Below are 19,638 nucleotides of genomic sequence, written 5' to 3'. Positions count from 1 at the left end.
TTAAAAAAAATCTAAATTGTTAAAGCTTACTTCCAGCTATTCGATGTAGTGGGCCAGGAAAGATCATATGAGGAAAGAACCATCTGAGGGCAGCACAGTCAAGCTGCCGGCTCACTGCTCACTGCTCCGGTGAACTGGGTTCAGACCTGACTTGCAGTGCTAACGGAGTAAAATCTGCATGTTCTCCCTGTGACCGCGGGGCTTCCTCGAGGTGCTCAGATTTCCTCCCAATATGCAAAAACGCACCAGTGTAATCAGCCACCGTAAATTGCTCCAAATTTACAGGTAAATGATAAAATACAGGAAACTTTGATGGGAATGGGCGAGAGAATAACTTGGGTTAGGTTAGGATTAGTGCAAAAATGGGAGGTCAATAGTTACTGTGGACCCGTGGGCATGTTTCTGTGCTGCCTCCCTCCACGACTCTATAAGCAGAAAGTTGCCATAACTCTAGTTTCCTTTACATAGGGCAGCACATTTCAAACTGAAACTATTTATTATTCATCAGGAATCGTGAGAGAGAAAAGTAAGAATTGAAAACACCGAGAAACTGCAATAAGAATAAATTCCCAAGAATACATGAGATCTTTATTCTAACTGATTAAGGTTTGCTCCAATGATAAACAATCCAGGATTCCAATTTTATACTTTATGCTTTTAAGGATAAAATTAAACTATTATTAAACATTGATTTTAGGTAAATACACTGGATGCAAATTTGAACCAAAGATGGATTAGGATGCAAATTACAATGCAAATTTTCCAAATAGTTATTAACATTACATTGCAGAAGTACAAATAAATAAGTGGCAAAGTTCTGGAGCATTGTATGACTGATCAAGGTAAGTTATGTGGATCGGCATGAAGTCCCAACAATTACACAGCTGGATTATTGGGTACAGTAAATCAAATGTAATTTAAACAGTTTCTCTGAAGAAGGGATGTGACCCAGTTGATCGATGAGAAAATGAAGTAGAGATATTAGCCTGAATGTTGCTTACATTGTATTAACATGCGATTGACCTCACTGGATGAAAGTATTCCAATCAATTTCAGGGTGACAAACTCAAGTCTGAAACTTGAATCTTAAATTAAAACTCCTTTACAAAGGTATACAGTACAAAATTGGCTGGAGAAATTAGGCTAAAATGCCTGGCAAAACAGTGACAGAAGTACAATGCTCAACAAATTTTCATTCTATTGATGGCAGGGGATCCATCTGTGTTTAGCTATGTTAGGTTAGGTTTATTATTGTCACATGTAGCAAGGCACAGCAAAAAGCTTTTTGTCTGGTATTCAATCAAATCAGATAATAGCAAATATAAATACCATCAAGCCAAGCACAAGTCCAATAAGTAAAGGAGAAGATGCAGTGTGCAGAATACAGTTCACAGCATAGTCATGCATCAGTTCCATAGACAAAGTACAATGTCCGCAATGGGGTGGAGGTGAATGGGACAGTACCCTAGCGTATGGAAGGACTGTTCAGAAACCCGATAATAGATCAGAAAATAAGTTAAGATCCAACTATATATCCTTGAGCTTCCACGGTTAACCCGACTAACTTTCTCTTATCTTGCCTTCTGCAATGTATCTGTTCTTCCCATTTCTCTATTCCGATGCACCTACTGTAATAATGCAACTTTCACCAAAGATAGACACAAAATAGACCCAAAACGTCACCCATTCCTTCTCCCCTGAGATGCGGCCTGTCCCGCTGAGTGATGTTTCGGGTAGAGACCCTTCATCAGACTGTTTCTTCCCTCTCGTTCTCTGCACCTCAAACTTTCTTTTGCTCCTAACTTGTTCCAGTTCTGGCAAAATCTCATCGAGCTGAAACATCAACTTTATTACTGTTTCCACTTACAGCATATTCTGTAATATTTTTTAAAATCTCTCCCCCCTCTGCAGTATCCAGCATGTGAAAGTGACAGAATGAGATGAAAACAAAAAGTTTATCAAAGTAATAGGGTTTCGGATTGAGCAAATATTGTAAAACAGAAAGAAATGCAGCATTGGTATTTAATGGAAGGAGAGAAAAAAATAGGGAACCACAGAGCAGTGAGCCTAACATCTGTTGCTGGGAAAATATGGTAATTCATTACTAAAGAGGCAACAACAGACCACTTGGAAAGCATAAAATGATTTTATTGCAAAAGAAATCATGTTTAGTATATTTATTTACTATCATTTGAATCAGCAGGATATATAGAGGAACCAGTGGGTGCATTGTTTTGAATTCTAAAAAGCACTTACTGTGCCACATAAAAGGAACAGACTCAGAGTCATACAGCAACACAAACAGAAACAGACCCTTTGGCTCAACTTATCCATGTCGACCAAGTTGCCTAATTGAACTTGTTCCACTTGTCTACATTGGCCAATAACCCTCCAAACCTTTCCTATTGATGTAACTGCACAAGTGCCTTTTAAAAGTTATAACTCTACCACTTAGCTCATTCCATGTATGCACCACCCTGTGTGTGAAACATGAGGACGAGGGCGATATATTACTGTGAACAGAGGATTGGTCATTAAGCACAGAATAGGGATAAAATGGTCAATTTCAAGTGAATAAACCAACCAATAGAATGCATTAGTGCTGTGGCCTGACTATTTACAATCTTCATTCATGTCTTAGAAGAGACCAAACATAATGTATTGAACACACGCTAGGCCACTCTTCTATCTCCACCTTACGGCACCTTCCCAGGTAACACCTGCCCTTTTGCCCCATTGCTTTCCACCATCTTGGATTCCAACCATTGGGTAGATCATTTTCCAATTAGGCACATTACAATCCTCAAGACTTTACAGTGAGGATAACAATTTTTAGATAACCCCTATTTATTCACAGACATGGTTCTCCTTTGGATCAATTTATCTCTGTATCATTATGTTCTAACTTTTTTTTAAGCAATTGTTACCTTAAGTATTCTGGTCTGCATTCTATCACAGGCATTCCCATTATTGTCAATCACAGAGTCAGACTCATACATTGCAGAAACAGACCTTTGAGTTCACCATGTCCATGATGATTATCAATAACCATCTAGACTATAAGCACTCTGTCCATATCTTTCTGTGTCTTGGAAGTGGAAGTGCTCATTTAGATACTTCTTAAATGTTATGACAGTTTCTGCCACCACTCTAGATTCCAGCCCCTTTGATGAAAAAAGTTATCCCTCAAATTCCTTCTAAACCTTATCCGTTACCTTTTCGAGCAGCAGAGTTTATATAGCAACTGTCTCACACTGCAAAGGACCTGGGTACGATCCTGACCTCAAGTGCTGTCTGTGTGAAATTTGTGCTTTTTCCCTGTGACTGCATGGATTATGACCGTATAATCGAGTTTCTTCTCACTTTCCAAAAACGTGAATGTTGATAGGTTAATGGTTCATTTTAAATTGTTCGTACAAATTGGGAGCGGTATAGTAGAATTGGGAGGAATTGATGAGAGCATGGGGAATTGGTGTGATGGGTTGAAGGGTCTGTTTCTATACCGTAGCTCTATGACAGTTCTGCGATGGAGTTGTTTTTAACCATCTACCCCAGCTAGGCCTCTCATCATTTTGCGAACCTCTCCATCTTCCCTTCTCTGCAACTTATCTAAAACTTCACCCGTTTCCCCATTGATGCTGCCTGACCAGCTAAGCATTTCTATTTTTATTTTATTTTTAACAGATAATTCCCAATTACTAATCAACATTCAGGCATGAACTGATAAGTGATAAACAACTTTTGTCCACAGAGGTGCCAGGCAGTAACCACTTTCAACAAGAGAGAATCAAAACACCTACCCTTAATAGTCAATGGCATTATCAAATTTGTTAACAAGATTTTTCTTCCTAGAGCCAGGTTAACTTGATTCGATTGCATTAAGCTTCTCTATATGATGAGCTATTTCATCCACAACGTTGACCTCCAGTATCTTCCTAACAACAGTTAACTAACCTACTGTTTCCTGCATTATGCCTGAATCCCGCATGTTGCTTAAGGGAGTCACATTGGGGAACACAAGAGACTGCAGATGCTAAAATCTAGGGCTAAAGCCAAACAAAAGAGGAATAAAGTGGATCAGGCAACATCTGTGGAGAAAAATGGACAGATGACATTTCAGATTGAGATCCTTCATCTGGACATTTTTCTGAACAGATGATGCCTGACTTGCTGAGGTCCACCAGCAGTTTATTGTTTGAGTCACTTTTGGGATTTTTTCATCTACTGGCACCCTCGTCTGAAGGTCAATATACACATATAACAAACAATTAAGAGGGCAAATTAATGTTACCCTTTGCAATAAAGTTAGATTATAGAACTATAGAAGTCCTATAACAATTGTAAAGGACCTTGGTGAAACCGTGACTGGAATATCATGAGTAGTTTTGGTTTCCTTACTTAAGAAATATACTTGCCTTAAAGAGACGACAGTGAAAATTTGCGAAGTTCCAATGGTAGAAGGTTTGCTGCATAAGAAGAGATTGAGGGGATTGATCTATTTTCGCTGAAGTTAAGAAGAATAAGATCAGTCCTCCTTGAAACCCACAAAATTGTTAAAGGGCTTGACATGTTTTCCCTGACTGAGGAGTTGAAAACCAGGGGTCAGAGTTTCAGAATAAGTGGTAGTCTGCTTATGACTGAGATGAGGAAAACTGTCTTGACTCACAGGGACCTGATCTGGAATTCTATTCCAGGGAGACCGATAGAGACTCAGTGGCCATGTCCTATCCAGCGACCAAAGGATTTCTGGATACTGTGGTGATGATGGTGGAAAACTGATCCGGAGTAGAAGACCTGCCATAATCTTGATATATGGCAGAGCAGGCACAGAGCCACATGGCTTACTCTTGTTCCTAATTCTTACATATTTAAATAGAATATGAAAACAGCTGTTGAATGAACAAAGGCAGAATACATGAAATGAATGTCTTTTAAACTTATTGGTGATTTGTTGGGTGGACTGCAGGGCAATGGCATCCATTTAAACTGAAAGCCAATATTATTCTTAGTATTCTTCACTGTAAACAGCTCCATTTGAATTAAACCACCTCCTCCCACCCCCATAGTTCTATACATTCTCAGCATTCTAAAGCACACACAAATAAGTTGGTGCAGTAATTGTTTCCATTACATATGATTAAAACTAAAATGACCCGAGGGAACCATTTTTAAAAGTAGGATTAATCACAATTAATGCTTAAAATTATTTGACAGCCCTATAATTTACAAAGCAGCAAGGTTAGTGCATGCTGCTTGCAATTGGCTTTTATTCCATGTGTGAATGAGCCAACCTGTAATTGAATGTACAGTTATGAAAAAAGAACATTCACAGTCCTTATGTAACACAGAAATTTGAATTAGTATAATTAATGAAACCATATCTCTGTGCATGATGATTTAGCTTTTGAGATAAACTTATCGCCTTAAAATAAAAAAAGAGCATGCACAAGGGTCAGATATTCATGAAACCTGTCTTTCCAAACGAAAAGCCTTGTTTTTTTTATAATGAAATGTCAAAAACAGAAACAAGTATTCAGTCAAACTGTTATTTGTATTAAACCTCTGGAACAAAAAGAAAAACAACTATTCCTCCAAAACAAGTAACTACCTGGATATCATCGTGAAAAGATTTGGCAAATACATTATATTTCCATTATTTCAAAGAATTTATTCCAACCAGTACCATGGAATTCTGACAATCTGCTTTTTGATCATTACCAGCCCTACTTAGTTCTCTGTATGACCTGTGAAGAACGAATTGCTGAGAATAAACACATAATCTTTTCAATGCTCTGTTTGCAGCTTGATCTCTCCTCATTTCTTCAATCCCAACAAGTGCCCTATTTCTACTTATTTTTCATTGGAGTGTGAATTTCTTCCGGGTGAACAAGATTCTTGCAATTTAATAAATAGTGTTTGCTCTCATAATGCAGTCTTTTCTTCATTGAATTGAGGCAGCTTGGTTTTATCTCATCCAATTATTTGCTCAGCCTGTTTTTGAACAGACTGATGAAGTCCACGTAGAAATGGCATGGATAACTGGGGAATCACATCAGAAAGGCACACAATTGTCAATCCCCAGCTTCATTATCATGCAAGAAGTTATATTGCAGTGAGACGTATGATATGGGAAAATTATATATTGTTATCTCCTGCAAACCAAAATTTGTAATCAAGCTATCCCGTTCATCTATTTTCCATGTCCCAGATTTTGTTTTATCCACGATACGAGTTGTCTCATACATCAATTCATACATCTATACTCTAACATGGCTTCTTGTTAAAAATCTTTTTAAAATCCATCTGGGAAATTATCTTGGATCCACACACTGAGCGAATAAAACAGAAAATGCTGCAAACATTCAGCAGGTCAGGCAGAATGTACGAAAAGAGAATCAGAGCTAATGTTTCAGGGCAAAGCGGTTTCATCAAAACTGAGCAACTGAAACAAAAGACATTGTTTTACGTTGATAAGGATGGGAAGGACAAAGTGAATATCTGTGTTAGCGTGAAGTCAGGGTTGTTTTGGTCAAATGAGTTCATTGCAGCAGTTCTCATGCAATTATGCAACTGGAAATGGTAGACCTGTCCAACGTAACTCTTCCCACCATTAAGGGACCCAAACAGTACACAACATATTACTTGCTCTTCTTCCAATTATTGCAATGTGCTCTCGTTTGCGATGAATAGGGTAAATTCAAATTGAGCGATCACTTTGCAGAGCGGCTGCACTCAGGTGTGGACCCGAGCTTCTTGTTACTCACCATTATATTTCCCCAGCCCACTCCCACTCTGACTGTGGAATCCTGCACTGTCACAACAAAGTGTTACACAACCTTGAGCAACAATAATTCATCTTCATATTGCATCTGGGCACATTGCAGTCTTCTGGACTTTGCATCAAATTCTCCATCAAAAGGTCACTTGCGTTCACGTCTATATTGGAACTGATTATTTCTGCTCTTAGTCATGCATCTGGGATATTGGCCCAGTTCTCTCAAGATTATTAAGGGGTTGGACACGTTAGAGGCAGGAAACATGTTCCCAATGTTGGGGAGGTCCAGAACCAGGGGCCACAGTTTAAGAATAAGGGGTAGGCCATTTAGAACGGAGATGAGGAAAAACGTTTTCAGTCAGAGAGTTGTGAATCTGTGGAATTCTCTGCCTCAGAAGGCAGTGGAGGCCAATTCTCTGAATGCATTCAAGAGAGAGCTAGATAGAGCTCTTAAGGAAAGCGGAGTCAGGGGGTATGGGGAGAAGGCAGGAACGGGGTACTGATTGAGAATGATCAGCCATGATCTGATTGAATGGTGGTGCTGGCTCGAAGGGCCGAATGGTCTACTCCTGCACCTATTGTCTATTGTCCGGTTGACTGACCTGGTGAATACATGCTGGCCTCAATCTATCATGGATATTCCCACCACTTCCTCCAAAACGTCAAACATATTAGTTAGTTCGCTTTCCCAGTTTTGGCAAAGAGTCTTAGATCTTAAACAGTAACTTTGTTTTTCTTTCTTCAGTTGCTGCCTCATCAGCTGAGTAGTTCTAGGATTTTGCGTTTATTTCAGATTAGCAGCATCTGCAGTTTTTCTTTTGATTTTCCACATAGGAGGACTTGACGATAGCTAACAAGAGAAAATCCAGCTATCATCCTCTAAAGTTCAATGACATTACCATCAATGAATCCCCCACTATCAATATCCTGGGGGGTTACCAATAACCAGAAACTGAATAGGAGTAACCACTACACAATGTGGCTAAAAAAGCAGGTTAGAAGTTAGAAGTTAGGAATCCTGTGGCAAGTATCGGACTTCTAACTGCTTGAAGCCTGTCCAACATCTACAGGACTCAATTAGGAACGTGATGAAAAACTCTCCACTTGCCTGAGTGCAATTTAAACACTTAAGAAGCTCAACACCATATATGACATGGCCGTCCACTTGATAGGCACCCCATCCACAGTCAATAACTCACTCCAACACTGATGAACAACAGTAGCTGGATATACCATCTACTGGATGTATCACAGGAACCCACCAAGACTCCTGAGACAATATCTTCCAAAGGCATGACCTCTACTAGCTAGAAAGGGTGGCAAAAGCATGAGAACACTACCACCTGTAAGTTCCGCTCCAAGCCACACATCTGCCAACTTGGAAATACATAGCTGTTTCATCACCTCTAATAAGCCAAATCCCTCCGTTACAGCATCGTAGGTATACCCACACCTCAAGGACTACAGAGGTTCAAGAAGCAGCCCACTCCCAACTACTCAATTGCAACTAAGGTGACTCAGACTGCATCACTTGAATGGACAAAAGTAAAATTAAAGGCCAGATCTAAACATTACAAATGTTTGTGTTTACTTTAAGTTAATTTAATTTTAACCAAGCCATTACAAATAAAATCAAAACACCAGGCTTTTCATTCGTGTTGTCTATTCATTGACAGACATCTAATTTGAGTTCTGAAGGCCAGGAACGTGATGAAGGTCAGCCATTTCTCGCACCTGACATCTCAGCAAAAGCTGGAGGTGATGACAGCCAAGCCTTCCAGGCAAAATTTTATACCTTGTTTTTCTGCTTCGTGCAATTTGTGCTTGCACTTGAGAAAGAATGCAGTCATGAAGTTTTTTTTTTAAACATATTAAATTGCAAAAAGTTCACTGTTGACAAAAAATACATGTTTTGGTCACTGAAAGACATATTTAAAGGCAACATAATCAGTTTGTTTTTTTCCACATGATTAACATGTTGGAAGATGAATTTCAGAAGATTAAAGGGAGGTTTCAGAGCATTCAGTTTAAATGTTGTTTCTTTTAAGTTCAGAAGATAAGGCCAACATGGAGAAACAGAACTAAAGTGTTTTTGTAAATTATTACTCCCAAGAATTTGAAAACATTCTTTTGGTTAACTCAAATATTGAGTACGCTGACTATTATTCACCAACAATCAGAAATTAGTAAGATTAGCAAATAAACTATTAACCTCAAGATCCTTACTTTAATTCTACTGAATCCCCAAATGATTCTCGTACTCATAGGATTATTGAATCTCAGTATTCCAGAATGCTGACAAAAGAGACACCTAACTTCAAATTTGATTTTGTTCCCCATTACCTTTCTGACATCATTTTATTCTTCACAAAACACAAAATGTTATAGAAGGAAATGTACCTTATCTGCTCTCTGAAGAGATATACACATTGTCCAAAGCTGCATGCAGTGCCATACATTTAGATATTTTAGTTTTTACAAAGGTTTTCCCAATTAACATGAAATATTTCACACTCAACTCACTTCATCTTTCTGACATCCCCAATACTTTAAAATACCCTCAAATCCAGAGATCTTGAGATACTTGTCTCCTAATATCAAACAGTACTTATATCCCAAAACCATACATGTGACATTTTTTAAATAAATGATGACAAGGCAAAAAAGAGGTGGCCACAGATTTGGTTTTAATGGAAGTTCTGAATGAGGATGGATCTAAAAATGTTTAGGTGCACAGTTCTATAGAGCAGAGCTTAGACAGACAAAGGCAGTAGTCAGTCGTAGCTTGTGGTCAGTCAGCAGCTTAAAGGAATACATATAAGTTCATAAGTGATAGGAGCAGAATTTGGCCATTTGGCCCATCAAGTCTAACTCGCCATTCAATCATGTCTGATCTATCTTTCCCTCTTAACTCTATTCTCCTGCCTTCTCCCCATAACCCCTACCCATACTAATCAAGAATCTTTCTATCTCTGTCTTAAGAATGTCCATTGATTGGCCTCCACAGCCTTCTGTGGCATTGAATTCCACAGATTCACCACTTTCTGACTAACGAAATTCCATCTCATCCTCCTAAAGAAACAGCTTTTAATTCTGAGGCTATGACCTCTGGTCCTAGACTCTCCCACTAGTGGAAACATCCTCTCTACATTCACTCTATCCAGGCCTTTCACTATTCAGCAAGTTTCAATGAGGTCCCCCCTCATCCTTCTAAACTCCAGCAAGTAAAGGCCCAGTGCCATCAAACGCTCATCATATGTTAACCCACTCATTCCTGGGATAATTCTCATAAACCTCCTCTGGACCCTCTCCAACACCAGCACATCCTTTCGCAGATATGGGGCCCAAAATTGCTCACAATACTCCAAATGCGGTCTGACCAGCACCTTATAAAGCCAACAGTTACATCCCTGTTTGTGTATTCTAGTCCTCTCAAAATAAATGCCAGCATTGTGTTTGCCTTCTTTACTACTGATTCGACTTGCAAATTAACTTTTTGTGAACTCTGCACCATCCCAAGTCCCTTTGCACCTCCAATTTCTTAATTCTCTCCCCATTTAGAAAATATAAAAGAGGTATAGAGATAAGCAAGCCAAAATCAGCAAGAGAATTGATCAAGCAGGAAAATGATTAAATGTACAGGTGCTCCCCGTCTAACGATGCTTCGACGTACGATATTTCGACTTTACAATGGTGCAAACACGAGGCAATGGCAGCGACCCATAGCTTGCTTCCAGCCACATGATCAGGTGTATTTAAATGCATTTCGACTTGCGATATTTTCGGTTTCCGATGGGTATATCAGAACGTAACCCCATTGTAAGTTGAGGAGCACCTGTATTTAATAATTAATTATTAAATGTGAACTGCTGGGAGATCTGTAGGTAATATGGATCAGAAGTATCATCATATAATTCTGGTCTTGCGAGCAACCCTCACAAGGTGCACTAGCATTGGCAGGGATGACACCAGCTGATTCTGATCCAAGTACTGAACTTGGGTCTCTACTCTACAAAACCTTGAACAATATTCTCATGGTTTCTGCATTTCAGTCAACTCAACAAACTAAAGATGGCTACAGTCAGCATTGGCTACCTAGCTTTACAAGAGTTATGACTTCATTGTGCACCCAGTTGAAAGATGCACACAAGAAATGAAACAGAGCAGACCCTTGGGATCCTGAAACTACAATGTTTGACTGATCTGGAGGAAATGGTGTAAAGAACTTTGATGGTCTGTAGGATACCAATCCAGCCTTGTCTTCACAATGGCTCAGTCATGCTTTGGACTACATGGTGAATAACCTCAGAAGAAAATATAAATGTGAAGGCTGACAGGCAACAGTAAGGGTAATCAATGCCATCATTCTTACAGAGGAAAGCGGATTCTCGTTTCATGGAGTTACTGCCAAGACCTCTGTACAATATCTAAATCCATTGAACACTGATTTAGAGCCAAGATAGGAGCAGTCAAGCTTCCAGTATGGAGATAGGAACCTTCACTGTTTCCATCCGTACTGCATTATGATTGCATGTGCAACGGTGCTAATGGAGTGGCCTACCATTAGGCATAAGTCTTTCATCTGTCTTCTGTCCCATTAAGGTCCTATGAGCCCTCAACACCAGAACCTAAGTAGATCTTGTCCTTCAAGAAACAGGCACCAACACTACTGTATGCTCTGCTGCATGAGTAGGCCATATTTGTCCCGGTTTCTCTCAGACCAGATTGTGTTTCTAAACAAATCTATAAAAGATTAGCTTAGTCCTGGTTTCTCACAGACTTGTGTTTCAAAGCTAATCTATAAAAGACAAAGTAACTGAAATATTGACGATGGGAGTTGCATCTAATGACTTTGTGGCATCACCTTCTTTCTATTCTCCTTCTGCATTGTTATGTGAAAGACGAGAATAGCATAGGTGGGGCTATACTAGATAAAAGGGAGCAGATAAAGGTTGCAAGTTGCACCATGCAAACCAAAAGAGATTATAGATAGAACAACTAGTAAGATGCAAGGAGAAGCATTAGTGACAAGGATCTAATCATCTAAGTTTTCAGGTCCTTCACAGAACATAATCTCAATCTTGGGAGCACTATTTCTGGACAGAACCATCACTTCAATGGGAGTAAGCTCAGGCACCTGGGCCTCTTACCAACATGCTGCATGCAGTGGCAAACAACCGTTGTCTACCTTATCCTACAAGAGGAAGGGAAGTATATTATACAGTATTGTGTGATGTGTTTGATTGACTGACCAACAGTGGTTAAACTGGTAGCAAGTACAAATTAAGATGGCTTGCAGGTATGGGCGAAGTGAAGCATATGCATGACAGACATGAACAATCACTGACGGAAAACAGTGGTGGGTGAGTGATTAATGGGGTTGGGGAGGCAATTAGTGAGAGATAGAGTCATAGTGATACAGTGTGGAAACGGGCTCTTCGGCCCAACTTACCCACACCAACCAACATGTCCCAACAACACTAGTCCCACCAGCCTGCGTTTGGTCGATATCCCTCCAAACCTGTCCTATCCATGTACCTGTCTAACTATTTCTTAAATGTTGGGATAGTCACAGCCTCAACTACCTCCCCTGGCAGCTTGTTCCATACACCCACCACCCTTTATGTGAAAAAGTTACCCCTCAGATTCCTATTACATCTTTTTCCCTTCACCTTAAACCTATGTCGTCTGGTCCTCGATTCCCCTACTCTGGGTAAGAGACTGTGCATCTATCCGATCTATTCCTCTCAGGATTTTATACACCTCTATAAGATCATCCCTCATCCTTCTGCGCTCCAAGGAATAGAGTCCCAGCCGACTCAACCTCTCCCTGTAGCTCACACCCTCTAGTCCTGGCTAAGGTTGAATTGAATAATAAAAATCAGAGTAAATAAAAATAGGAAATGCAGTCTGAAGAAGGGTCTTGACCCGAAACATCACCCATTCCTTCTCTCCTGAGATGCTGCCTGACCCGCTGAGTTACTCCAGCGTTTTCAGATACATAGGAAATGCAATAAACATTCAGTAGGTCAGATAGCATATGTGGAAAGGTAAAGAATGAATGTTAAATCTATTTCATTTTGCACAGATGCTGCCCGACCGGCTGAGCTTTGCAAGCATTTTCAGTTTTTATTTAATATTTCCAGAAATTAAGGGGACTAAAACCTGACAAATCCCCAGACCTGTTAGTCTGCTCCCCATTGATCTAAAGGAATTGACTGCAGATACATAGAAACATAGAAAATAGGTGCAGGAGTAGGCCATTCGGCCCTTCGAGCCTGCACCGCCATTCAATATGATCATGGCTGATCATCCAACTCAGTATCCCGTACCTGCCTTCTCTCCATACCCCCTGATCCCTTTAGCCACAAGGGCTACAATACAACGGATGCATTAGTGGTGGACACACAATGCTGGAGTCAGTCAGCGGGTCAGGCAGCATCTCTGGAGAGAAGGAATGGGTGACGTTTCAGGTCGAGACCCTTATCTGTTACATTCTGGAAATTAATCCCAACAGATTCAAAGATAATGAATATAACAATGCTACTTAAGAAAAGATGAAATTATGAACCGTTTAACTTGACAACAATTATCTGTCAAGTCCTCCAAAGACGTACAGGTATGTAGGTTAATTGGCTGGGTAAATGTAAAAATTGTCCCTAGTGGGTGTAGGATAGTGTTAATGTACGGGGATCGCTGGGCGGCACGGACTTGGAGGGCCGAAAAGGCCTGTTTCCGGCTGTATATATATGATGATGATGATGATGAAGTTATCAGAACTTATTACATCGTAATGAGTCCGATATTCCACTGAGCAGTAAACCGTTGAAGCTCACCAACCACCTGCCTTGAACCATACTGCTTCTTACAGTGTGGTCTGGGTAGTCTTCCAGTTGGATAATTGCTCCTTGTACAACAGTGCAGCCCAGTGGATAGCCTGGAAACTAACTGCATTCAAGTGATTAAAACAGTACAAGATAATACTTTCAGGAAATAATCTAACTGTTTGATTGAGTTAGGTTGTTGTTGTTATTGCGTGGAAAATGACTGAGTGAAAGCTCTGCAGGTGGGTTTCCAAAGCAATGCAAACTTAAAACACTTGTTTCAAGCTTTTTAATCAAACATGCTTTAACATTTAGAACATTTAAAGGCACTGCGATACACTTTGCAAAATTTGCAAAACGTTCAATGTGCAAAGCAAAAAGTTGCAGATATTGGATATGTGAAATAAAGACGGGACTAATCCTTCTCCTTGCATCTTACTACTTGTTCTATCTATAATCTCTTTTGGTTTGCATGGTGTAACATCCATCCTTTATTTATCTGCTCCCTTTTACCTAGTATAGCCCCACCCATGCTATTCTCTTTTTCCCCACAAATGGTGCCTGACCAACTGATAGGAATGTGGGGGGGAAAAAAGGTGACTTTTGAGTCTCTCTAAATAAATACCTAAATGACACTTCTGTTTGCACTCATTTACCTGCTGGTGGCCAGGCCTTGATATATCCAGTGCAATGAACCACTGAGTACTGCGACTCTCCTTCCTTCACAGGTCCCAAACCATTCCTGTAAATACAAGAATGGATAACAGTTTAATTTAACCAGATGAACATTTAGTCAAAGTCATTAGTGTTTAATTGTCATATGTACCTACAATGAAATTCTTACTTGCAGCAGCATAACTGTTATTTAAATCATGCAATAAATCAGAAGAATGTACAGAATCAGTAGATTTTCGTATGCATCTAAATTGTTGTTTATACTTGATGTTCAAATATGTACGATTAATAAATATGTATGAGTTACCTGTATCTTTTTCGAAGAACAGTCAGTCGACTTAATGAAAGGTGTTCCAGAGGAGCAGTTCCATACCTGCGTTAAAATGTCATTTATCGTTAATCGTTGCTAAAATGTAAACAGTGCTTTTATATTTTCGGCTGTCTGAATAACTATAGCCAATTTAACAGCAATATCACTTTTGCAGATCAGATTTCTTACCAGCCATTTTCATTTGGGCAAAATGAAAATTCCCATGGGCAAGCTAATGCTTCTAATGTCATGAAATATAAGCAAATGTAAGAAAGATGTGCAATCATGTACAACAAGGTGGGTACTAAAATGTACAACTAGTTCTTCAACTAAAATCTACCAGTATAGTCAATATGCTCTCCAGAACACTTTCAATCAACAAGCAGCAGTGATATAGAACTCTTAACAAAGAGCTTCACCGACCTGTGTGTCATCAACATATCAAGCCAAGAAGGTATTCTGAAAATAGTATATTGTTTCGTAAGGAAATTATATATGAGGGGGCTTATACAGATAGACTAACAGCAGAGAACATCAGGAGGATTTCAATGCATTTGACCAAACCGAGATTAAAATGAGTGCACAAGAGGCCAGAGCTAGAGAACTGCGGGACAATGGCAAATTATCTCTTCCAAAGAAAGCCAGGTCACACCCACACCAGAGACAGAGGCACGAGACATAAAAGGTAATTACAAGACAACTATGTGATCGTTGGATTTAATCTTCTGGACTAAAATTACAAGAAACAAAAGAATATCCCGGTCAACAGGAAAGTGCCCCATCTTCACCTGGAGCTGAACCAGACTCGAGCAGACGGTGCACCTCCCCGTGGGACAACCATACCCATGCCGGTGTAGGAGCGGAACGGACCCTGAAACTCTTTAGCATGCAAGAAACACAATTAATTAGTGGGATAATTTAGATTTACAAAAGATATTGATCTGTTTGGACTTCTGAAAGGTATTTAATGTCATGCTATATAATAAATTTTGCAGTGGGATTGTAGGCTGTGAAATAAACGGGTCTGCCATTGCAATGAAAGGAAATGGACTGAACAGCTAACAACAGCTACTCAACTACTAAATAGAAGGTTGTTTTCAGACTGCTGAAAATTGCACAGAGGAGTTTGCCATGGATGGGGTGCTTTTCTTAATATATATTAATGATTGACATCTGGGTACATAGGACACAATTTCCACATTTGCAGATATAATAAAACTTGGAAGCATAGTGAGCCGTGAAGTGAGTGGTCTATAAGATGCAGAGCAGACCGTGGTATGGGCGGATAATTTTAACAGAGGGCAAGCACGATGACGTGACCAAGATAACTGATGAGGGAACAGCAGTGTATGGTTTCTGCAAGGACCTCAGTAAAGCATTGTACAAAATCCCTCACAGCAGACTGGTCAAGAGGATTCAGGCACATGAGATCCGTGCAGATTTCGTAGAATGGATTCAAAAGTGCATTGCCATAGAAGACAGGACAGTGGCAGAGAGAAGTTATTCTGACTGTGACCAGTGGTGCTTTGCAGGAATCAGTGCTGGGATCTGTAACTTGTGATATATAAGAAATATAGGTGGGCTGATTATTAAGATGACACAAAGATTGGTGTTGTTGTGGATAGTGAAGAAGGTTGTTTAAAGGTTCAGCAGGATATACATCAGTTGAAAATATGGGCAGAGCAAAACTATGCAGTAAATGGCAAAACCCTAAGGAATATTGATATACTTAGGACTCTTGGGTTCAAGTTCAAGGCAACACAAGTAAATAGGTGGCACAGAAAACATATGGCATGCTTGCTTTTGTCAGTTAGAGCATTGAGTATAAAAGCTGGGAAGTAATGTTGCTGCTGTATGAAACTTCAGTCAGGCACATTTGGAGTATTATGTGCACTTCTGGTCACCACCCCAAAGGAAGGATGTGGTGAAGTGGAGAGGTTGCAGAAGTGATTCACTGAGATGTTGCGTGGATTAGCTAGGAGAGGATGGATAAACTTGTATTGTTTTCCTCTGGTGTGTCAAAGGTTGTGGGGCGTTTATGAACTTAAGGGAAGTATATGAAATTATGAGAGGCAAAGATAGAGAGATAGTCAAAGTCCCAGCCTCTCTTTAAAGCTCAAGCCCGGCAATCCTGCTAACACCCTTGCGAAAATGTTTCAAACTTTTCCTTCTAATTACATCTTTCCTTTGGCTGGGTGACCAGAACTATGCACAATAATCCAAATGTGGCCTCACCACGACTTGTACAGTTACAACACGATGTCCCAACTCCTGAATTCCAAGCTCTGATCAATGAAGACAAGTGTGCCTAGCTTTCTATAATGCTCCAGGATACACTTGATCATACCCCAGGGATTTATCCGTAAGACTGTCAGCACTTACTATTTCATAGTATGTCCCATAACATCAATATTAATTTCCTTTAATTACTTAGCTTCCAGTAATGTGGAGTTGGACAGTGACACCTCTATTAGCTCTATGTACCATTACACATTATTGGGTCTGCCATCACAAAACATCAGCAAATGGTGTACGCTTAAGGAGATAGATTAGAATGACACCCTTCACATGGAGAGGCACCTGGAACGAGTAGACTGCAGTTAGACGAGATTCAAAGCCACTACTGCACAAGCTCATAGAAGAAGTGGTCATCTTTGCATAGATTACAAAACAAGGACGTTATGGTAAACAACTGCCAACCACTGACTAGATTTCATTCAGAATTTTGCATTAGGTTCTGGCCATCTCACTTGAGGAACACCTGAAAGGAGCTGCAATGGAGATTTGCTGGGATAGTGACAAGAATGCAGGATTTGTTATGCGAAGACCAAAAAAAGCCCAAGCTGTTCTTAAAGCAGAGGCAGTTTTGGGAGAAATGCTCCAGTTTTCAAAATCACAACGAACCTCTGATGGAGTGAAAAGAAATGTTCCCACCAATAGTTTGGTCTTTAACCAGAGAACATGAATTTAAAATCATTGGCAAGAGAACCAAAAACAAGAGGGAATAAACTAATTAAACAATAATGCACAAATGATTAGAAATGTCTGGCTGGAAAATTTGAAAGGAGTCCTTAGAAGAAGCAGGGTGGGAGGCAGTGTTGTCAAAAACACCGTGACAGTCTCAGAGTTTCCAGTGGACATTGATCACTAAAATATTCTCCAAAATGAAGACGGACAAATAATTCAGTGTTTCTCTCTCCAGAGATGCTGTGAGACATACAGACCTTTCCCACTATTCTTCCTTCATTCAAATTTCTATTAACTGCAATGTGTCGCATATCACAGAACTTTTTTGTGCTTTTTTTTCCTCCTTTCTTCCATTTACACCTCCCACACATGGAGATGCTGCCTTTAATAAGTCTTCACTGTTCCCTTTTAGTTGACACCTTTCACAGACACTTCCACATAGTCTTCCACACCTGTCCTTTCCTGTCTGCAACTTAAAATATGTCTGTTTTCTATATTCTCCAATAGTTAACAAAATGTCATTTATTTTAAACATTGCTACTGTTTCTCTCCACAAATGCTGATTATTTACAGCAATATTTGTTATTATTTCAGAATGAACTAGTCGTTTTCAACAAATTGGAACCATCTCTTGAGCTTGCAATTTAAAGAAAATGGGCTTATTGTGTTTGGAAATAATTTCGAGTAAGCTTTGGACAGAGATCTGTAATAATCTACACAAAGGTCAGCATGTTAAAAATATTTATATACAGTTTAAAAAAAAGGGAATCTTTATGAAGGAAAAGGTTACTCAGAGTTTCATTTTTCTTTTTTTTCACATTGATGAACTGTATGTAGGCTGAATGGGACTAATAGAAAAGTTTATTAAATTATAAATTGGAGCCCAAACAAAAGGTTAAGCTGCATTATAGTGAATAAAGTAGACCTCTTTTAGCTTGGTCTGGGAGCCAAGCAAATTCCATAACGTCAAAGATGCACTTGTTAGAGGAAGTCTGGGATGTGGTTAATTTGTTTGCATTTCCACATTTCTCAACAGGAGGGATTTGGAAATATTGACTGCATGACTAATTTTTTTTGTCCACAGATTTTATATAAAATGGATGCCTTCATTATGCCAGCATGGCTCAGTGGGAACGATGGCAGTAGTACTCTCGTCTCAGCCAGAAGGTCACGGGATCAAGCCCCACTGCATGACTTCAGCACATAATCCTGGACGGCTATCCATGCAGTGCTGGGAAAGTGCTCCTCTACTGGGTGTGCCATGTATCAGATGGAACATTAAGCTATTTATTTAGCTGGACAGAAGAAAACCACATTAATCAAAGACCAGGAAGCTCTTCCTGTGTCCGATCCAACATTTATCCCTTTACTAATATACACATTCATGTCCATGGGAACTTGGCTGCTGAATAATAGTGACCAAATTTCAGTTAAGTACTTAATTTAACTGTGAAGTGTGAGGATGCCTTTAGTGTATGAAAGGCAGCATTAAAATGCGAGCTTACATTTTTTCTAGTTGCAAAAAATCTGATTTGGCAAATATTAATTATGGAACAATGAACGAAAGATTTACATTTACATAGATGTATTTCTTCATTCATTCATTTTCTGGGATGTGTGAATGGTTGAAATGGCCACAAAATTGGTCACTGAAAACATCCTCCAAGAGGTGGCAACGTCTACCTCAAACCCAGAGAATCGCACAGCTCTTTGACAACACTATTCCCTACCCCATTTCCACTAAGGACTTCCCTCAAGGAGGTGGGTGCGAGCCACCTTCTTGAACTCTAACATCCTTCTGGTGAAGAGTTCTAGGATTTTGACCAGTAACAATTTGGGGAATTCTCTGCCACAGAAGACTGTGGAGGCCAATTCACTAGATGTTTTCAAGAGAGAGTTAGATTTAGCTCTTAGGGTTAAAGGAAGCAAGGGATATGGGGGAAAAGCGGAACGGGGGACAGATTTTAGATGATCAGCCATAATCATATTGAATGGCGGTGCTGAATCGAAAGGCCTACTGCTGCACCTATTTTTCTATGTTTCTAAGTGAATATTTGCTTGGAGGGGAACATGTTAGTGGTGGTGCA

The 19,638-nt window shown here is 39.7% G+C and overlaps 1 protein-coding gene across 7 annotated transcripts in view; it reads right to left on the bottom strand.

The window, feature by feature from the left end:
* Nucleotides 1-19,638, bottom strand: part of arnt2 (aryl-hydrocarbon receptor nuclear translocator 2) — a 182,135-nt gene that overhangs the window by 113,706 nt on the left and 48,791 nt on the right. For all 7 annotated transcript variants that reach the window (XM_078427361.1, XM_078427363.1, XM_078427357.1 and 4 more), the window contains 2 exons: nt 14,582-14,647; nt 14,256-14,341 (listed from right to left, as the gene is read on the bottom strand). In XM_078427361.1, coding sequence (XP_078283487.1) covers nt 14,256-14,341; nt 14,582-14,647 — 152 coding nt within the window. The remainder of the gene's footprint in view (nt 1-14,255; nt 14,342-14,581; nt 14,648-19,638) is intronic.

This window comes from Rhinoraja longicauda, chromosome 33 (genome assembly GCF_053455715.1).
Source record: "Rhinoraja longicauda isolate Sanriku21f chromosome 33, sRhiLon1.1, whole genome shotgun sequence".
In the NCBI taxonomy this organism is placed as follows: Eukaryota; Metazoa; Chordata; class Chondrichthyes; order Rajiformes; family Arhynchobatidae; genus Rhinoraja; species Rhinoraja longicauda.
Note: the sequence above shows the minus strand (reverse complement) of the source record. Positions and strands in the feature narration are given on the sequence as shown.